Source organism: Leptosomus discolor, chromosome 16 (assembly GCF_034619465.1).
Source record: "Leptosomus discolor isolate bLepDis1 chromosome 16, bLepDis1.hap2, whole genome shotgun sequence".
NCBI lineage: Eukaryota > Metazoa > Chordata > Aves > Leptosomiformes > Leptosomidae > Leptosomus > Leptosomus discolor.
The window spans coordinates 9,907,272-9,924,941 of NC_141406.1; the positions used below are offsets into that span (position 1 = coordinate 9,907,272).

The 17,670-nt window shown below is 41.6% G+C and overlaps 1 protein-coding gene across 1 annotated transcript in view; it reads right to left on the minus strand.

Annotated features, from left to right (window-relative positions):
* The window catches only part of EP400 (E1A binding protein p400), a 47,667-nt gene extending 39,509 nt beyond the window's left edge, over window positions 1–8,158 (minus strand). The window contains exons 1-3 of the mRNA XM_086474450.1: window positions 6,836–8,158; window positions 593–680; window positions 56–163 (exon numbers count right to left, since the gene is read on the minus strand). Of these exons, the coding sequence (XP_086330576.1) occupies window positions 56–163; window positions 593–680; window positions 6,836–8,158 (1,519 nt within the window). The remainder of the gene's footprint in view (window positions 1–55; window positions 164–592; window positions 681–6,835) is intronic.
* Between the last annotated feature and the right edge of the window lie 9,512 nt (window positions 8,159–17,670).

Sequence of the window (17,670 nt, forward strand, 5' to 3'; positions counted from 1 at the left end):
TCACTAACATCTCCTTGTTAAATTAATGTGCAATTGGCATGTGGTGACACAGTACCTTGTGCCGTTGGCATTAGCTGTTGAAGAGGAACTCCTGAAGCCACACCCGGGTGCTGAAAAACCATCCCATGACGGCCCACTTCAATTCGTGGTCTCTTAGACGAATCTGTGATATTCAAATTCCATTTATGGCATGGTATAATGGAATGGGTTCAATTTTACAAAGCAAACTACTACACATGATTCCAACATCAGCTCAGAAAGCTACGACTACTATACATGTGTAGCATTTATGAAGAACATGCTCCAAGGGCAGAGTCTCGCTAACTTCAAGTTGGCCATCTCCAATCTTCTTAGCCAGAACAATCAACCTAACCACGTCTCCATGCCTGCCAAATCCAGTCCTATATATTGTGAGTGGAGTGGACCATTCACAATAGATAGTCCTAAGGATCTGGCAATTCCCAAGGTGAGGCAAAACTGTATCTCAAGAGTTACAGCACAGTGGGCTCCTTTAACTGTTTGGGGGAAAAAAAAAAAAAAAAACAAAAAAAAAAACCAACCACGGTGAAATAATTCTGTCTGTGGAACATACCTGCTGGTGCCAGTGCCTGCTGTCTCTTAAAAGCTTCGATTTCTATGGTGTTCACAGTCCCCGTTACTGGAGTCCCTGTATGCGTTTGCTATTGGAAAAAGAAAACAAACCACAAAAGTTCAATCTGTAGGTAGTCTAACACCAAGACGCAATCTACAAACGGACCTCAAGAGGCCAGCACAGAACAACCCCTTCAGAACACTGGTACAATGAAGAAAACAAGACTCATTCAACATCTGCTATGAAGTTTTAGATATCCGTAATGCACAGATACTCTTCGTTGAGTCTAAATTTTAAAACAGCAACTAAACTGACGAAGTCGGTTGGTTGACTACATTTTTTAAAAAGTGATACCAACCCAGGACTATGGGATATGTAAAAAATATACTTCCCCTTTATTTTTACTTCTTTTTTTTAATAAATGGAAATTTTCATTAGTGTATTACCCTTCATCATTCGCATACGGCTGCAATGAAGTCAAAATGACGTATTCATACAGCATGTAGCTGCAATAAAAAGCTGACAGGATAAAAATTAAAGATTGTGACTTCATTATGGGATTAATTAGAAGATAAATTAGATGAGGAAAGAGAATTTACCCATAAACCATATCATAACGAACAAGATACAAAAGTAAGAAATAAGAGTCAACACCGTTGCGAAAGCAAATCCTGTTCACTCTGTGCGAAACATCAGTAACACACAAATTAAGTCTGATCCTGAAGACAGTTTAAGCTTACTTGAGTCTCCACCACTGTCACTCTCAGGACAGAGCTCCATGAGAGTGAGCCTTGAGATACTTCAGGAAAAACTGCTAAGACTCAAAGAGGGAACAAAAGAATCTTAGCCACGTTACACAAGTTCCAATTCCAGTTTTCCAGATGCTAGACTTGTACGTGTTTGCACAGCTGGCAAAACGAGAACTATGAAGAAACTCGATGAGGAGAAACACAATATTGCCATAAGGCTAATGTGACATCAGAGCTCATCCGAAATTACTAGACATTTTGTCTGCGGAAAAACATCACATAACTATGAATTAACAAGCCTGGAAGAGCACTACAGATATTGAGATGCAAAAGAAATCACTGGGGTTTGATTCAGCACGTCGGAGTTCAGCTTCAGTAAGATTACACAGTGCATTCAAACTTTATTTTAAAATTACTATATTTAATATTGGCAATGATGGTAGAGAATATATCCTAGATAATCCTTTCAGCATCAAACTCAGATGGCAGACTCATCTACAGGATTACTGAAGCAAACAAGTTTGAATATATAACAATTTCCATGCTCTTTGGGCCCTCAGCACTACTGGCAAGTACTTATTAACACCCATCAGTGTGTGCGCACGCTCAATTCCTTTCAGTGAGTTTCCAAGTCATATTTTTAAATTCTCCTTAATATTGAGCCATGCTATACCAAATATCCTACTATGAAAATTAATATAAGAAAAACAAGGGCTATCCCAAGAAGGGTGTTAAGAGAGATTCTATCAGAAGGTACAAACACAGACTTTATATATGGCGGTCTCTAAGTCCTAGAAAATCAGCTATTTTAGCACTCATGTTCTCTAAGTGTAATTTTCTGATGGTGAGAGCCTTTGCCATGTCAATGTACAGAAAAATTTATTATGACAACACAGCAAAGACAGCAATTTCCCAAAAGAATCTTGTAGTTTATTCACAGGTCTTTTCTTCTCTGATTACTAATAGAAATTCTACCAATGTAAATTAAGCCTAAGAAAGTAAACACCAGTCTATATTGAAATAAACCGTAGCAGTCACAACCCTGCATCTTCAATGCTTCATCGTATGGTATTGATAAACACAGCCAACGTCACCTAAAATGACTGGGTTTCAAACACTCCTTTTTGAGCTGAATATAGCTCATGCCACTCAGATTCTATCAATAGCTATGAATTAATAACTTTTAATCTCTTTGCTGCTGTGAGGGTATTTGTGGCCACACTAGCGATACAGCTATAGCCTTAAGATGCAAATTTTGGTTTTAAGAACCTCTGACTCATATTCATCCTTAACGGTTGGTCATGGTTCACTGTCATCTCACACTTAATATGGATTAAGTTTTCAAATGTTTGTCTTCCCACAAGGCTGACATGCAGCATAGTTCAAAGTCCAACAGCCAGTGTCTGGCACAGCATCATGCACTCAGGCATTTGTAGAATTTTCAAATAAGTCCCAAAAACTTATTTTGTACAATGCTACTGAATTAATTAATAAATTCAGCTTCTTCAAATAACAAATTCCCGTTTGCATCAAATGCGTTCTGGGACATCCAAACCATGCTTCAAATGCCATTTATTTCACCTGCACTCTTACTCTGGATGATCACAGTTTCAGGCTGCATCTCTACTGCAGGATTTTTGACTGGCATTTTCTTAAGAGTATGCCTCCCAGCTGCCTGCATTATCACCATGTAATTTAGGCCAGACACTTCAAAGAGCAAAGATATTATGTCTTTACAAATTGCAGTCGCATACCGCTAATATTAGACTAAAACTGCCCTAACTTTAATTAAAATAATGTAGTTCTCCAGAGGTCATGATTATGCAGCACGCCCACAATAACCATCCTGAGTGCTGCACTTACGCACTCAAATTTGAATGACGATGCTGATCAGGACACGTTATTTCTCTATAAACAGTTAGAAAGACTGATGGAAAGAGATGATACTTTCTGTTAACCATTCGTGCTAAAAGGTATTAATTATCACAACTACACAGAGAGTTTTGTACTTTTTTAGCATGTACCTGCTAGTTTCTCCAAAACAGGTCCAAAATGGCATAATACTTTCAAAAGTACTTCATCATTGCTGTAGCTATAGCTTGATGATAACCCTAATCAGTATAATAAATAACCTGATATAATATTACATATATTAATCAGCTTAGATGAAGCCTGACTAGCGAAGGAGACTTCCAAGACATGTCAGCATTGGCCATAATGAAGAGCTCTCAGTGCAAGCCCCTTTACTGTGCAACTCATTTGTAAATACCACAGTGAACATCCCATTTGTTACACACAGGAATACAACCCATTTTACACTGCATTTAAATCTCCATTTTCCAAAACCTAGGTGAAGGGAGTACAGACTGTACAGCTTCCATGGTACAGCAGAGTAACTCACCCTGTAACACCTGCTAAGCATATATAACTGAGTGAAAAGGTAAATAATTTAGCTGCAGAGGAATTAGGGCATATTACTTCTCAGAGTACATAAGCAATGGTGTCTGGGTTACAAAGAGCTGAAGGTAGCTGCATAAACCCATACTAGCCAAACTTTCAAAGTTGGCGTCATCACTGATCCACAAAAATTTTAACCAATTATCACATTTATTTCTTTACTTAGTTCAGTATTCCCTCATTAAAAAAAAAAGTAAAAAAATGGACTTCTATAATAAAAACAAGCACTTCGCTTTCTTCTTCCCAACATTTATGGCAGAGCCAATGGAAAGCAGTTAGTTATTTAAAAAAATTGTGTCAGAGGGTTATTATTGTTGTTTAAAACATTTCAGGAAGGCAAATCCAAAACCTTCTGTAGCCACACTCAAAACCTTTAATAGATAAGGAAAAAAAGAAAAGAAATTTAGAAGAAATCCACAATTACAATGCCACAGACAAAAGAATCCATATTATCACTATGTAGAATGCACAAATGAACCAAATGCATTAGGGAAACAAAAGACAAACAAACCAAAGTGAAAACATTCAAGCTGAAAGTTAATGAAATAAGCCAGCAACCTGGAGACAAAGATTTAACTTCCTCAAGGCTTCATTAATACTGATGCATTTGAAGATTGCAAAGGTTTTTTTGTTTTGTTTAGATGATAAGGGATGGGCTTTTGGGAAAATTCTAATTCATCTAAGAAATACCATATCTGAATGAAGAAAAAAAATCTGGGATGAAACTACATTTTAGAACCATTGAAAAGTACCTGAAATGGTTGCTGCTGGGATGAAAAAGCAGCAGAAACATTTGGAGGAAGCTGGGTTGCTATAGCGACAGGAGTACCAGTCTGCCCATCCTTTCCTGTCACAACCTTTACCTGAGAGAAATATTTGGGGAAAAAAAAAAAGAAGGGAGAATCATTTTCTTTTTAAAAGTTTTTCCTCTTTGTTTTTCTTCTTTGAACTGTTCCAACACACTCATTTTGTACTGATGGTACCTCACTGAAGAGGGGATTATAACTAAACCGCCATCAGTGCAGCTCTGAGCGCAGGCCGTTTGTAAAGAGTTCCGCCTCACGTTTAATAGCAGAACAGAGTACAGCCTCGGCTCTTTACAGTGACTTCTCATCACTGGAAACCTTTTCTTAAATCCAGTTAACATAAAAGTGTGTTCTAAATGTAATGATTGCTGCTCCTAACGGACAACAAATTAGCATGACAGACAGTTTGAACTTAAGAGAGCTCCAACATTCACTTAAGCAATGAGCACAGCCACCATTCGCTCTCCCCTTGAATTCCCAAAGTGATCAACCTTTCCAGGCAAGGGATGAAGCGCGTTGCTTTAGCAGAAAGTGATAAAGGGGGGGGGGGGAGGGAAATAAAAGAGAAGACGACAAAAAAATACAAAGAAAGAACATACTCAAAAGGTGTCTTAATCTTTCAAAAGGATTCATCATTTGAAAACACATAAAGGCTTTTGCTGTTGCACTTTGCAAAACTCTCCAGCAATTGAACAGACAAGGGGCTTTCACAAACAAAAGATGATCCATCACAAGAAGGCAGTGAAGTACAACAAACCCCAAGCCCGAAAGACCGAGGGGTAGAGCCTCAAATGATGTAAATTGTAGTAGCGCCACTGACCTCAATGAACCTACGCAATTTACACCCACTAAAGATCTCTCAAAATGTGCGTACTGTAGTTAAAAATACCTGGTATTTCAGCTGACAAACACGCAACCCAACAAGAACACCTAAACAATTTGACAAAACACAAATCAGGTGAAAAAAAAATACTGAATATCCATTGTCAATAAATTACAGTAACAGGCTAGCTTTATGTTACCACATAAAGAAAGAAATTATTCCTTCAAAATAACTATCACAAGCAGAAATATATTTTTCCTAGTCAAGAAGTTTAGACCATAAAGCAATGAGCAAATTAGACTTCAGCTGCTACACTGTTAGTTTCCCACAAATTCCAACTGAAGATATGCTCACACCTAAGAGAATCATCAATTTTCACTAAAGACACTCATTTCTAAAGGATTACTTCAAAGCAATACGAGTTTCATTACAAAACAGGTTTGGTTTGGTTCTTTACAAACTGGTAACTATATACCCATGCACACATTTACAAATTTTAAAAGGTATTTATGAGTGCCAAGTGCTGCAGTGGCACCAGTTGTATCTACCCTGTTCTGACTACTGGTCATGCAGGCTTGCAGGTAGGCTCTGCACCAGACAGACACCCCCGGGGTGCTGCAGGTCACGAGCTACACAAATGGGTAAAAACATGCAGGAAAAGTTGCATGGCATCTGTCTGTGGCAAGCTTATTTCAAGTCCTTTGCCATTAATAAATTCAGTGAATTCAATTAGTTAAATAACAAAGTTAACTTGTTAATATCCAGTCTGTAAGTGCTATTTGTTTAACCATTCAGACAGCAACACATGCACAGAGCTCCAAAACAGCCCAAGTAACCTGAGTCATTACTACAGACCCACATACATTATGATTCACATGTCTTCTCTGAGTAATTAGATTAATTCACGTTTTTTGTTGGCCACAGCAACCCTGAACTTCAGTAACATCTATGGTTAGAAGTCACATGAGTCAAATGAAGGTTAACCTCTTACAAGACTTTTTGCCCATTCTTTTTTGGTCTGTGTAAGTCTAGTAAGTGAAATTTAATCTATCATTCCTATTCATATTCATTCTGATAGCTTAAAACAGTTACCACACCAATGCCATCTCTATTTGTGTGCCAGCTTACATACATACTAACTAGGACAGCGAAAGCTCCTTCCACCTCTCTATTCTTCCCTTTTAATAAAAATACAGACATCTAACGGCACACTCAAACAGACCTGTCAAATCACACTGCCTAGCAGAACTGCATTCTCTCAGCCCAACTATTTAAAGAAAAATTAACATACTTCATCAAGTAACAATTATTTTTCGGGTACTGTCACATTCTGCAGTACTTCACAATCCAGGTGCCACAACTTCCATCTACGATTTTATTCCGAAACATTAACCAACAGATTTCTTACCTCATCATTGATGACCTCAGATTGTTCTTCCTCTTCTTCCTCCTCCAGATCCAAGTCATTTTGCCTCAGGTATGCTTGCAGTGGAACACAATGTTTCTTCTTAAAAGCTAAAAAATCCATCATATTCCCTTGAAGATGTTGCAGGAAAAACAGTTCAATCAAACATTCCTTAAAAGTTTCCTTAAGAATTTCCATCTGCTTGTGGTGATGATCCAAACATTGTTTTCTCATTTGAGCAGTCTCTTGGTTGGCAGGAGGAATCTCCTCCAATTTTTTGGGTTGTTTTTTCATGGCCGTATTAACTGTAGGAGTAAGAGGAAGACTTGACAGCCCCTGTGGTACAGTGGCCCGTGAGGGACTTGTGGGAGGAGGTGGTGATGTCATTCCAAATGCACTAGGTCCTCCAACTCCTGCTATCAATCCACCAGAAGTCCTGTCATATCCAATGGGTCTACCCAGCTGCTGCCCTTGAAGTACTTGCTGCTGCTGTTGCATAAGTTGCCCTTGGATAATATTGCTGATTTGGGGCGGCAAGCTGGTCGTCGTAATATGGCCCGGGCTAGTCAAAGACTGCATATTTGCTCCGCTAGCTACAGGACTTTGAGGACCAAGATGATGAATGGTGCCACCAGACTGCGAATGAGGCTGGGAAAGCCTGCGTTCCCTCACCGTAGCAGGCGTCCCAGACGATGGAAGCTGCACCTGTGCAGCAGCTCCTTGAGCAATTTGGGCAATTCCCGGTCCTTCCTGATAAACGAAGTGTCCACCGTTTGAAGGACTCAAGCTGATCTGTCTCACCAGCACACTAGCATCTACAAACCCTCTAGTAGGGCTCTGGCTGCACATCCCCAAGCCGGGGCCTGGAGTGCCTGCCCGAACATTGGGTAACGTTTGCACTGGCACAGGGTTAGGCTGCGTCGGGCTCTGAGACTGGACTTGCTGAGGCAGCGGCGACGTGACTTGAATGTACGAGGGGGATCCATGCTCGAACCGCCTCTGCTGGGGGCTGAACTGAAAACTCGGTGACGTGGGGTTTGGAATTGGCAACGGGGTAAGCGTTATCTGCTGGTTTCCTGAAGCCACCGGCCCAACGTTCTGCAGCGTGATGTTCACATTCTGCCCCGCTACGGGACTGCGACTCATTATGAACTGCTGTATTTGGTAACTGGGGGACTGGGGTGCAGATGGACTTGCAGAAGGCGCAAAAGAAGCTGCAGGGGACTGGGGTAAATTTGCCTGCTGCTCTTCTCCCTCACTGCCTGTGAAGGACCTGGACCTCTGGAGCTGGCGCTGGGCATTCTGAGGACCATTACCATGGTGCATTCTCACTGTTCTAGGTTTTTACAGTACACTCTAAAGAAATACACAAAAACAGAAATTCAGGGAAGGTAAAAATATTTCTGTAACTGAAACTATTTAGTCACTATTCGAAAGACTACTTTATAGTAAGAGCTCGGTTATCCTGTCTTTGCAGTTACTTACAATGTTTTATGTCCTCAGTCAAATTATCCAAAACCCTCAGCACCACAAAAGCTCACTTAAATCCCTCATACATTTCTCTAGCGAACAAAGTGCTACTGAATAGTTTTACAGCTGATACACTCCGCTTAGCTAGTTAGAGCAACTTCAAATAATTAAAAAAAATCCTTGTTCTCTTTCTGTGGAACTTCAAGAAGCAAAAGTCTCCAATATCAAAAGTTTGTACTCTCTTTTTGTGTTCATTATCCCAAATGTTTCAATGCTTTTAACATTTAATACGATGCTCTCCAAAATGTAATAGCTGCTTAAAACGTACAGTATGTTTCTCCAACAATAACTAAAAACATGATAAAAATGGACACAGACTATTCAACTTTATTGTTCAAGCTATGGAGGAAAAAAACACATCATGAAAAATCTCCCTACCAACTCATCTAGCTGTTTGAGAAAGTATTGTACTTGATACTTAACTCTACCTTCAGAACACTAACCCCTTAAAGAGATGAAAATTAATCCAAATCTGTATTTCATTTAAAATGCTGTTTATTGAGCCAAGCCAATTCTGGCTGTGCATGTCAATCGTTGACAAGCCAAAATTCCACTGACAGGTAGGTTCAGCGCTGGGTGTCACACAGCAGTAGCAGCAAAAGAAAAATGAAAGCCGATTTTTTTTTTCTCTCATATTTTGAAAAGAACACTTTCATTTTTGGTATTCCAAGCCAAACACACACACAAGGGTGCTGCCATTCGGCTTTGCTCCGCTCTCCGAGTTGGCTACAAGTGGCAACAGGCAGGAGCACATCACCACGGCAGCACTACTGGGAAGGGACGCGACGCAGCGGCAGACTGACCGTCCGCTCCTCCTCCGTTGCTCAGGCAGGGAACACAACACAACTCTCCCGCTCCCTTGTCCTGGGCTATCCGCAGCAATCTCCTCAAGCCCCGGGGACGGAGATATTCCCTTCCTTGCCCCCGGAAAAGAGTCGGCTTCCCGGGAAGGTGAGGAAGCCGAGCAGCGCTGTCACACACGTGCTAGCGACAGGAGGCTGCAGGAGAGGAAAGGGGCTGCTGGAGAGTACAAGATCTCACAACCCAGGGAGGTACCACGGAGCGCAGCCTGCACAGGAACTAAACATAGTTCTGGGCAGGTTTCGTCTCTCCCGCTCCTCGGAGCTCAAATCCGAGGGAGAGCCCTCAGCAGAGCGGGAAGGAAAAAAAAAAAAATCCGCTCCTTACAGGCACCTTTTCCAAAAGATTTAATAATACTGCAATACTTCGCGGTATTGTGACTCTTTCATAGCACTGATACCAATTAATTAAGATTCAAAAGATACCACCTATCGCCAGGAACAAGGTCTTATTATTTTAATTACCCATACCTCGCTAACATTCACGGCCCAAGTAAAAACACTTAATTAATTACGCGCTGATAAGAAAGCGTCACCAGCGCGCTGCCGGCCGCTGCCCGCCCGGGGAGAACAGATCGCCTTTTGTGTGCGAACACTGAACTACGCGAAGGGCCCGCACGGCGAGACGGGCCGGGCCGGGCCCAGGCGAGCGCCCAGCCCCGCCGCGGGCCGGCGCCCGAACTTCGCGCGGGGCTGCCCCCGCCGAGGCCCGCACCGACGACCCCCCCCCCCCCCCCCCCCCCCGCCCCGCAGCGGCAGCGCCCCGGAAAGCAGCAGTGCCGCCGCCCCCACCGCGGCGGGACGCGGCCGGCCCTGCCCGTCCCCGGGCACGGCGCCCCCCGCCCCAGCGCCCAACGGGAAGGCCCGTTCCTCCGCGGCCACCCCCGCCGCCAGGACCGATGCCGCCGGGCCTCGGGCTCGAGGCCTGCGGGGCTGGTGAGGGGGGGAAGGCGGGGAGAAGCGGGGCCCGGCCGCCCCCCACGGCCCTGCGAGCCCGGCGGGCCCCACTTACCGCGGGCGCCGGGGCCAGACTTTCCATTCGCTCCTCACAGGAAGCGGGGGCGGGGGGCGGCCGGAGCGGCAGCCGCTACCAGCGCCGGCAGGAGACAAACCGCGCCTCCTGCGCCCCGCTCCGCGCCTGCGCCGCCGCCCCGCAGGCCGGAGCGCGCTCTGCGGCTGCGCCCCCGTCAGCGCATGCGCGCCGCCGGAGAGGAACGCGGAGCACCAGGCCCTGCTCGGCCCCGGCCGAGGCGGGAGGCGGCGGGGCGGCAGGCTCCTGGCGCCCTGGGGGGTGTCAGGGCCGGGCAGGAACGAGACTCGGGGATAGGCCAGAGCATGAACTTTTATTGCGGTGCAGGTGCGGGAGCGTGATCACCGCTCCCGGAGTGATGCCTGCCTGGGCGGGGGGCAGGGCCGACAGTGCTGGGCAGGATTCAGTGTGAAAATGCCCGTAGAACTGTTCGGTGCTTACCTGGAGCGCGGCAATAAAATCCTCATGCGACGATGCAAAGGGAGGGGGAAAAAAACCTAACCTAGTGCTACTCTCGATTACAACAGAATAGTGCAAAAAAAACCCAAACAAGCCGGGGAATAGTTTACGAATAAAGAAAATACAGTTTCCATCTGCTCAATAACGATAATTCAGGTCTCGTTTACAAAGCAAACACATCACTGCTTGTCACACCAGCTGCTGAAGACGCCGTGCGCACTGGGTCCAGGCCGTGGCAAGCCTCGCTTTCCCGGGGCTGGCGTACGCCCCGTCTGCTGCCGTATCGGCTTCCTCTGTGCCACAGAAGTCACTGCACTCTGAGGATCAGGGCTTGGTTCCTGGAACTTTCTGGGACTAAATCTACAATTAAATTTCAGATTAATACTGGTTACTAGCTGAAAGTATAGAGATAAAAATGTCTGAGATAAAACTGAAAAGAAGGGACAGTATACAAAGATGACTGTTTAAAATTCTATGTAATTAAAATTAATTATACTCAAATAATACAGCACCTGGGGATATACTATTTTCTAAAGAATAAAAGACTTACTGAAAGACTATTCTCCCACCGTTTTCACTTATTTTCAATACATTCTAAAGTGAGAAATGCTATTTAATAAAGATTTGAGAATTTATTTTCAATAGCAAAATGGGAACTGAAAATAAAAAGGTTACCTGATACAAGCGGAGTCATCAAAAGCATCTGCACTGTTGTCATCAGAGTGATGGTTACGACTGACGCTGTCAAATGCTTCTGCTTGAGAAAACTGCCTGGGGGCTGGGGGCTCCAGCTCGCTGTGATACAGCCGTGGCTGCAGAGAGCGTACGTCCCAAAGCCTGCATATGCCGTAAAATACAATCTATTTTTAACATTTACAGGTGTTCTAAAGTGATCACAAAAGAAGGTGTGAAGTTTTAAGAAATTCTTCCAATGAGGGAGATAAATACATTGAAAAAGTACAATTATATCAGTACCATAAAATGACATTTGTTCCAGTCCATATATGGAATGCCTTTTTCAGCATCACTCTGGCATGAAGCCCAAAATCCTGTATTTTTAAGAAAGAGCTTGCCTATAATTATTCTTCAAATAATATACTTATGTCCTTGAATAACAAGACTGTATTTTTTAAGTAAGATCTAAGTCCATCACCTCAGCTCAGATAAAATTAAATGCTCCTGTTACTCAGCGTCCCAATTCTCCAGATTTGCTGAGAGTCCAACACGCAGCCTCAGCAAAGTCAAACAGATGCCACAAGTGCGCGTGAACCTGGGCTTACAGATTAATTCAGCTGGGAGCAACACATTTCCCTGCCTACCACTGCAGGAGCGAAATGAATTCCCATACCACATGGCAACCACGTTTTTGTTTCTCACCTGTGTTTCCCTCTGCGGTTGACACTGGGTTTGGATTTGCTCCACTGTTTGTCCCTCCTCTCACTTCTGACTAGGCTGGTGCTCCCGCAGCTGTGGAGCTATTTGTCCTTCAGTCAATGCCTACGACAACAGAAATAGACGGAAGGCAGGGAACACAGCAATACGCTTCTTTTTGATTATTTTAATTCTGAGTAGATAAAAACTATGACCGCTACCATGAAGCCACGTAAAGATTTATCCTGAAATGAATTCCTAATTGCCTATACCAATAATTGCAACAGAAAATTCTGACTTGACAAAAAATTATTATATAATCGGGGTTGTCTGCTTCTGACATTGCTAAAATGCCAAAAAATGAGACAACCACAGAAGTGTAAAGGAACAAATCTGGAACAGACAGCTGATGCACTGAAAGGGGATGGGGCAGTCAAAGCCCATACAGAACAACTTTCAGTCTTCCAAAAACCCTTATTATTTTTCCTTATTCCCAGCCTTTGCAATTGTTTTTTCATGTAAAGTAATTTAGAAGATTTGAAAATTCAATTAATTGAAAAGCTATTGGCAAGAATGTACAGAGTGGAATTCACCTGGAAAAACTGAACAGACCTTTTCCTGCATCGTCATAGGCTCTGCACAGACGGAAACAGACTCAGATGTAGGTAGCAGCTTGTCATAGTTCTCTGCACTAAAAGTAAATGAAGTAGCTTAAGCTAACTGAATTTTGTGCAACTAGTTTAATATTCTTGACATTTTAACATAAAGAATTTTAAAATTCTGGAAGAGGAATCTGCAATTAAGATCTGACAAAGCTGGGGATTAGCAGGGAACTCCAGCCAGTTCTTTAAGTAGAAATACGACAGCTACATTGTCAGACTTGAGAAAAGAGTTGAAAGCCGGGGCTGACCCTCCTGATACATCACATGGAGCAATACTGAAGCACTTCAAGCTTTTCTTCACATCAGCACAAGCACAGGTTGGTTTCTTTGACAGTAAATGCACTGCTTTAACTTAAGACTGAAGGTCATCACAGCGCCTCTGACAACAGAAATACCCCTGTGAAATACATTTGCGCTCAAGTGAAAAAAATTTCACCAATCAGACCACCAAACTGATTAAATGTTAAATCTGGGAAAAATTATCATTGACAGTAAAAGTAAACTTATAGAAACCTATTTGAGGAAGTTCTTTTTCTAGCAGATTTGAGCAGAATGATATGGATTTGAGTACATTCAGAATTCTGGTCTTTAGCATAGGCTTGTCTAACACAAAGAGGATAACCACCTGTGTTCTGGAATAAATAGAAATCCAAGGCTTAGGTACCAAAATTAAGTAGTCATAAGTGCCCTATCTCAAAAATCATAGATTACAATAGTCTTGACTGAAGACAATTCATATCTTGCCACTTAAATAAAAGTTAAATAGATTCCCTTCCTTACTTTTAGTATACCAATAGTGTAAATAGTACCAATAGTGTTACATCCAAGGCCACATCATTGTCACAGCACTGGGGAAATTCATATTCTTAAGTGTATGGTAACCATAATAAATATAACCTACAGTAGTCATACTGACAGGGGAACGTATTTACTAGGATTTGCTTGTATACCAAGCTATTCAAAATTCTAAAATGCAGTTATGATTCTGCTTACTAAACACTTGTGTAGTCCACTAACAGCAATGAGGAATTAAAAAAACCCAACAAAACAAATCAAAAAACCCCCAAGTTTTCACAATGTAATGCACATTTCAACTTAAACTCACCTTTCCTTCCAGACCTGCAAATGCTGTTATGAATGACCTTGGCATTGCTTTGGGGAGTGATGAACATAGTTACAAGAGTTAACCACATCACTGATGAAGTCCCAGTTTGTTGTCTGTGCTGGTGACACAATAGCAAGATTTAAAGGAAGTGTCCGTAACTGTTTCACCGCCTAGGAGGCAGAGAGAAATCAAACCAGTGTAATGTTTCAATTAAATGCTTTTCTTGTGTGCACAAGCACGTACAACCCTGTATTACTCAAGGCCTATGGATGCTGTAATAAACCTCCAAGTAAAAAGTTTTTGAAGTCGATAAAAACAAAGTACCATCTTACTTTTAACTGGGCCAAGTCTTCAGCAATTAGCCATGCAGGACTATCTTGCCCAGTGTCAGCAGCTGGCTTGAGAGCTGACAAAGGTCTTGCAAAATACATTTTCTGCTTTACCCAGAGGAGGGTTTTCTGAGCTTTGCTCTCCTGCCGTGTTTTCAGTGTTCTTGGAGTCACTTGATTGAAAAGTGAAGGTGGAGGAATAACCATCCTCCTACGGCAATGCTTCTTTCTCTCACCTGAAGCTAATCGGCAGGAGAAAGTTGTTGTCTCCGGTGAGAAAGGAACTTTGTGCAACAAGATCATGACAGAAAACTGACTGCCCCAAGTCCTCCAACTAATGATAGGCCTTTTGCAGTACCCTTCTGAATGCAGGAACCTTCAACCTACAGTCTCCTAGTATGGTATTTGACTTGATCAGTCATTTTTAAATAGCTTCTCACTTCACTAAGAAAATAAGCTTAAACACAGGTCAAATGCATGCACAGAGTCTCATTGTTTTACTCCTGCTCATTTAGCTCACCCATATTTCTAATTTGTCAATAGCAAGTTTTCACAGTGCACTCCCTCTGCTCACACTCTACATTCAATCATTTCATCTAAGCAATACCAATCTTAACAGAGATAATGGTACCTGCATGCCTAAATTTTTATACACAAAGATATTCTTGCAAAAGTGTTTTCACTCAAAAACGTTACCACACCTTCCCATGCAATTTTGAATCCAACTTACATGACAGATCTGTTCCTGTCTGCTTACAACCCTTCCTAACAAACAGCGGTGGAAGCTTACACTCTGGAATTGGGGTACTAGTATGCATCAGACACATAACAGAATCAGTGTAGACATCATCTTGATTCTCAGGTACAATGGGGGAGTCCAAAGCTTAAAAAAAACCAAAACAAAACAAAAAATCAGCAACAACAACAGCCACCACCACCCCCAAAACACAGTTTGCCATTAACTGAAGTATTTTAGGTGAGGTTTCAGATGAAGAGCTACTGACTTACAGGCATTATTTCTATTTCTCCATCTGGGCCTTCACAGGCAAATTCCTGTATGAGAAACAAAGAAATTTTGATACCTCAGTACACCATCCAGCCCAGAACCCAGCATTTACAAACATAAGCTTGTTTGCAATAACTATAATTTAAAAATTACCATAGAAAAAAATATTTTAAGGAATGACTCTTATTTTTCAATATTTTTCTCAATCTCTTCCTTCAGTTATTACTACCTTGATACATAACTGTGCATTTCCATTCCACATCAACTGACCAACCCACAGTTCTGCCAAAACAGCAACCTGCCCCTCTACAGAATTAGAACTGGCCACAGAGGGACAGCTTCAATTCTCAGAGTGCAATAATTGTGCAAGGGCACAAGACCAGTGCAATACAGACCCAACACATGTATTTAAATACACGGTTCATAGCCATAATATGCAAATTCTTCAAAAAGCAGGGACTTGGAAATCCCTTGATGCTACCGTGTTATAAGCGCCCTGTCTGGTATATGTTAAGAGTTCCTCTTTCGCTTCCTGCTGACATTTTTCTTCTGCCTTTTCCAGCTCCTTGTCATGCTGATACTCCCATTTTGTATTTTCAGTTTTTAACTCCCTTTAGGAAGAAAATTTGTACACTAAAATATTACCACTTTTCACAATAATATGCTAACAGCAGTAAACTGCCCCTGATTAAGGTCTCACCTTTTATAGGCTACCAGTCATAGCAAAGTTAGTTAAACTGAATTTTCATTCTTGGGCAAGGCCCTCACATCAGTAAAAAGAAAGGGAAATATGTCTACCTGTTAATTAGGAACAAATGTGTTTTTAGGCCATGATCACGTCAAGCAAAATTTCAGTATGCATAAATAAAAAACAAACAAAAACTCAAATAAAGAAGCAAAAAATAAAATCTGACAGCAATTGGAGTTTTCTATTTTGGTTTTATTAGTTACTCACAAAATGAAATATAGTCACTTACCTTGTTGAATGTCTAGCTTTTTTGATCATTCAAAGTATGAAACAATTCCAAGAAATTCAAGGCGTACTTTTTAATTGGCTTAAGCTGTTCAGAAAAACATTTTGATACATTGCTAGTTATTTAGCTTTTGAATCAGAAACACATAAATAACCAGTGATTTAAGAACAAGCAGAAAAACCCCCCAACCAATAAATGTAGGTATTTTGGTTGCAAATAACGACACCATAATTAAGGTAGGAAAGAGATCTAAGGACCAAAACTCTGCCCCTCTGGTCCCTAGCTAGTCTGCTCACGTCCCACCAGTATCACCGAGAACAGGCTCCAGCTATTGGCTTCCATTTTCCTAACGAGAAAAAACAAATAAAAAAAGATAATCCCATGCAAGTTATTACGCACACTTCTGATCGGTTGTTAGTTAGTAGGCTGCTACTTGGGTTCTGCACAAATAGCCAAAGGGAACAGGAGACAGTCAGATCAGAATCTGACAGAACTTAGGGAATGCTGAGAATAGTCATTTTGTGGTTAAGAGGAATCAGATCCAAAGCCTTTAAGAAAAAACACAAGTATCTGGCAAAGCACAGGACTGTGAAACAGTTTTAAATCACAAGACACAGTTTAATCCAATGCACTTCACAGTCCTCAGGAGAACATCTGGTGATGTTTCAGTACGTGAACAGATCTATCAACAAGCTCAGATTACCTTCCGGGATTGTTTCGATATTTAAGTTTGCACAGAACCGTTTCATGTAAACGGAGTGGAAATAAGGTACTTTATGAAAGCCATCTGATCGTTGCACAGGAAAGTAAATTTCAAATATTTCTAAAGGTTTACATAAAACAAGAGAAATCGTCATACCTGATGCATGAAGCTAGCCAGCTGTGAAGGAACCATGGTATTGCTTGAATCATTCAGCTCTGAATCTGTGTCATTTCTTATCTCAGACAGTGTCTTTTCTGTAAACTTTCTGGAATCCTCTTTTACATTTTCAGAGCAAAGAACCTTATGGAAACATGTTTTCAAGTATTCAATAAGACAATGTATGATGTCAAAAGTTTTTTACTCATCCTAAAATTGAGTTTAGAAAAGCGGATTACAGACATATTTGACATCTTTTGCTGCAGGTGATGTTGTTTTCGTTTGATTAAAGCAATGTCAGAAATAGTGTCAAATTATCATTGGAATAAACACATTTTTCTTTCTAGATACTTTTAGCTGGTATACAAAATCGGAAGATAACAATTCAGGATTTTTACTGATTTTAACTGTGATCACATACCACTGGCCCCCAAACAACCCTAGAAATAATTATAAAAATAGATGATGTCTAAAATTCCAACTCTGGTCTAGTAAAGCACTCATTTTTTACCTATCGTTAAAGAACTGCTTACATTCTTAATGTTTCAGTACCTGTGTTAAAAAGTCTGTTGAAAAATCATCTTCCTGAGCAGCCACTTCTTCAATCAAATGTTTAATACCTTTTTTTCAATAGCCTCTCTCCAACGGAATTA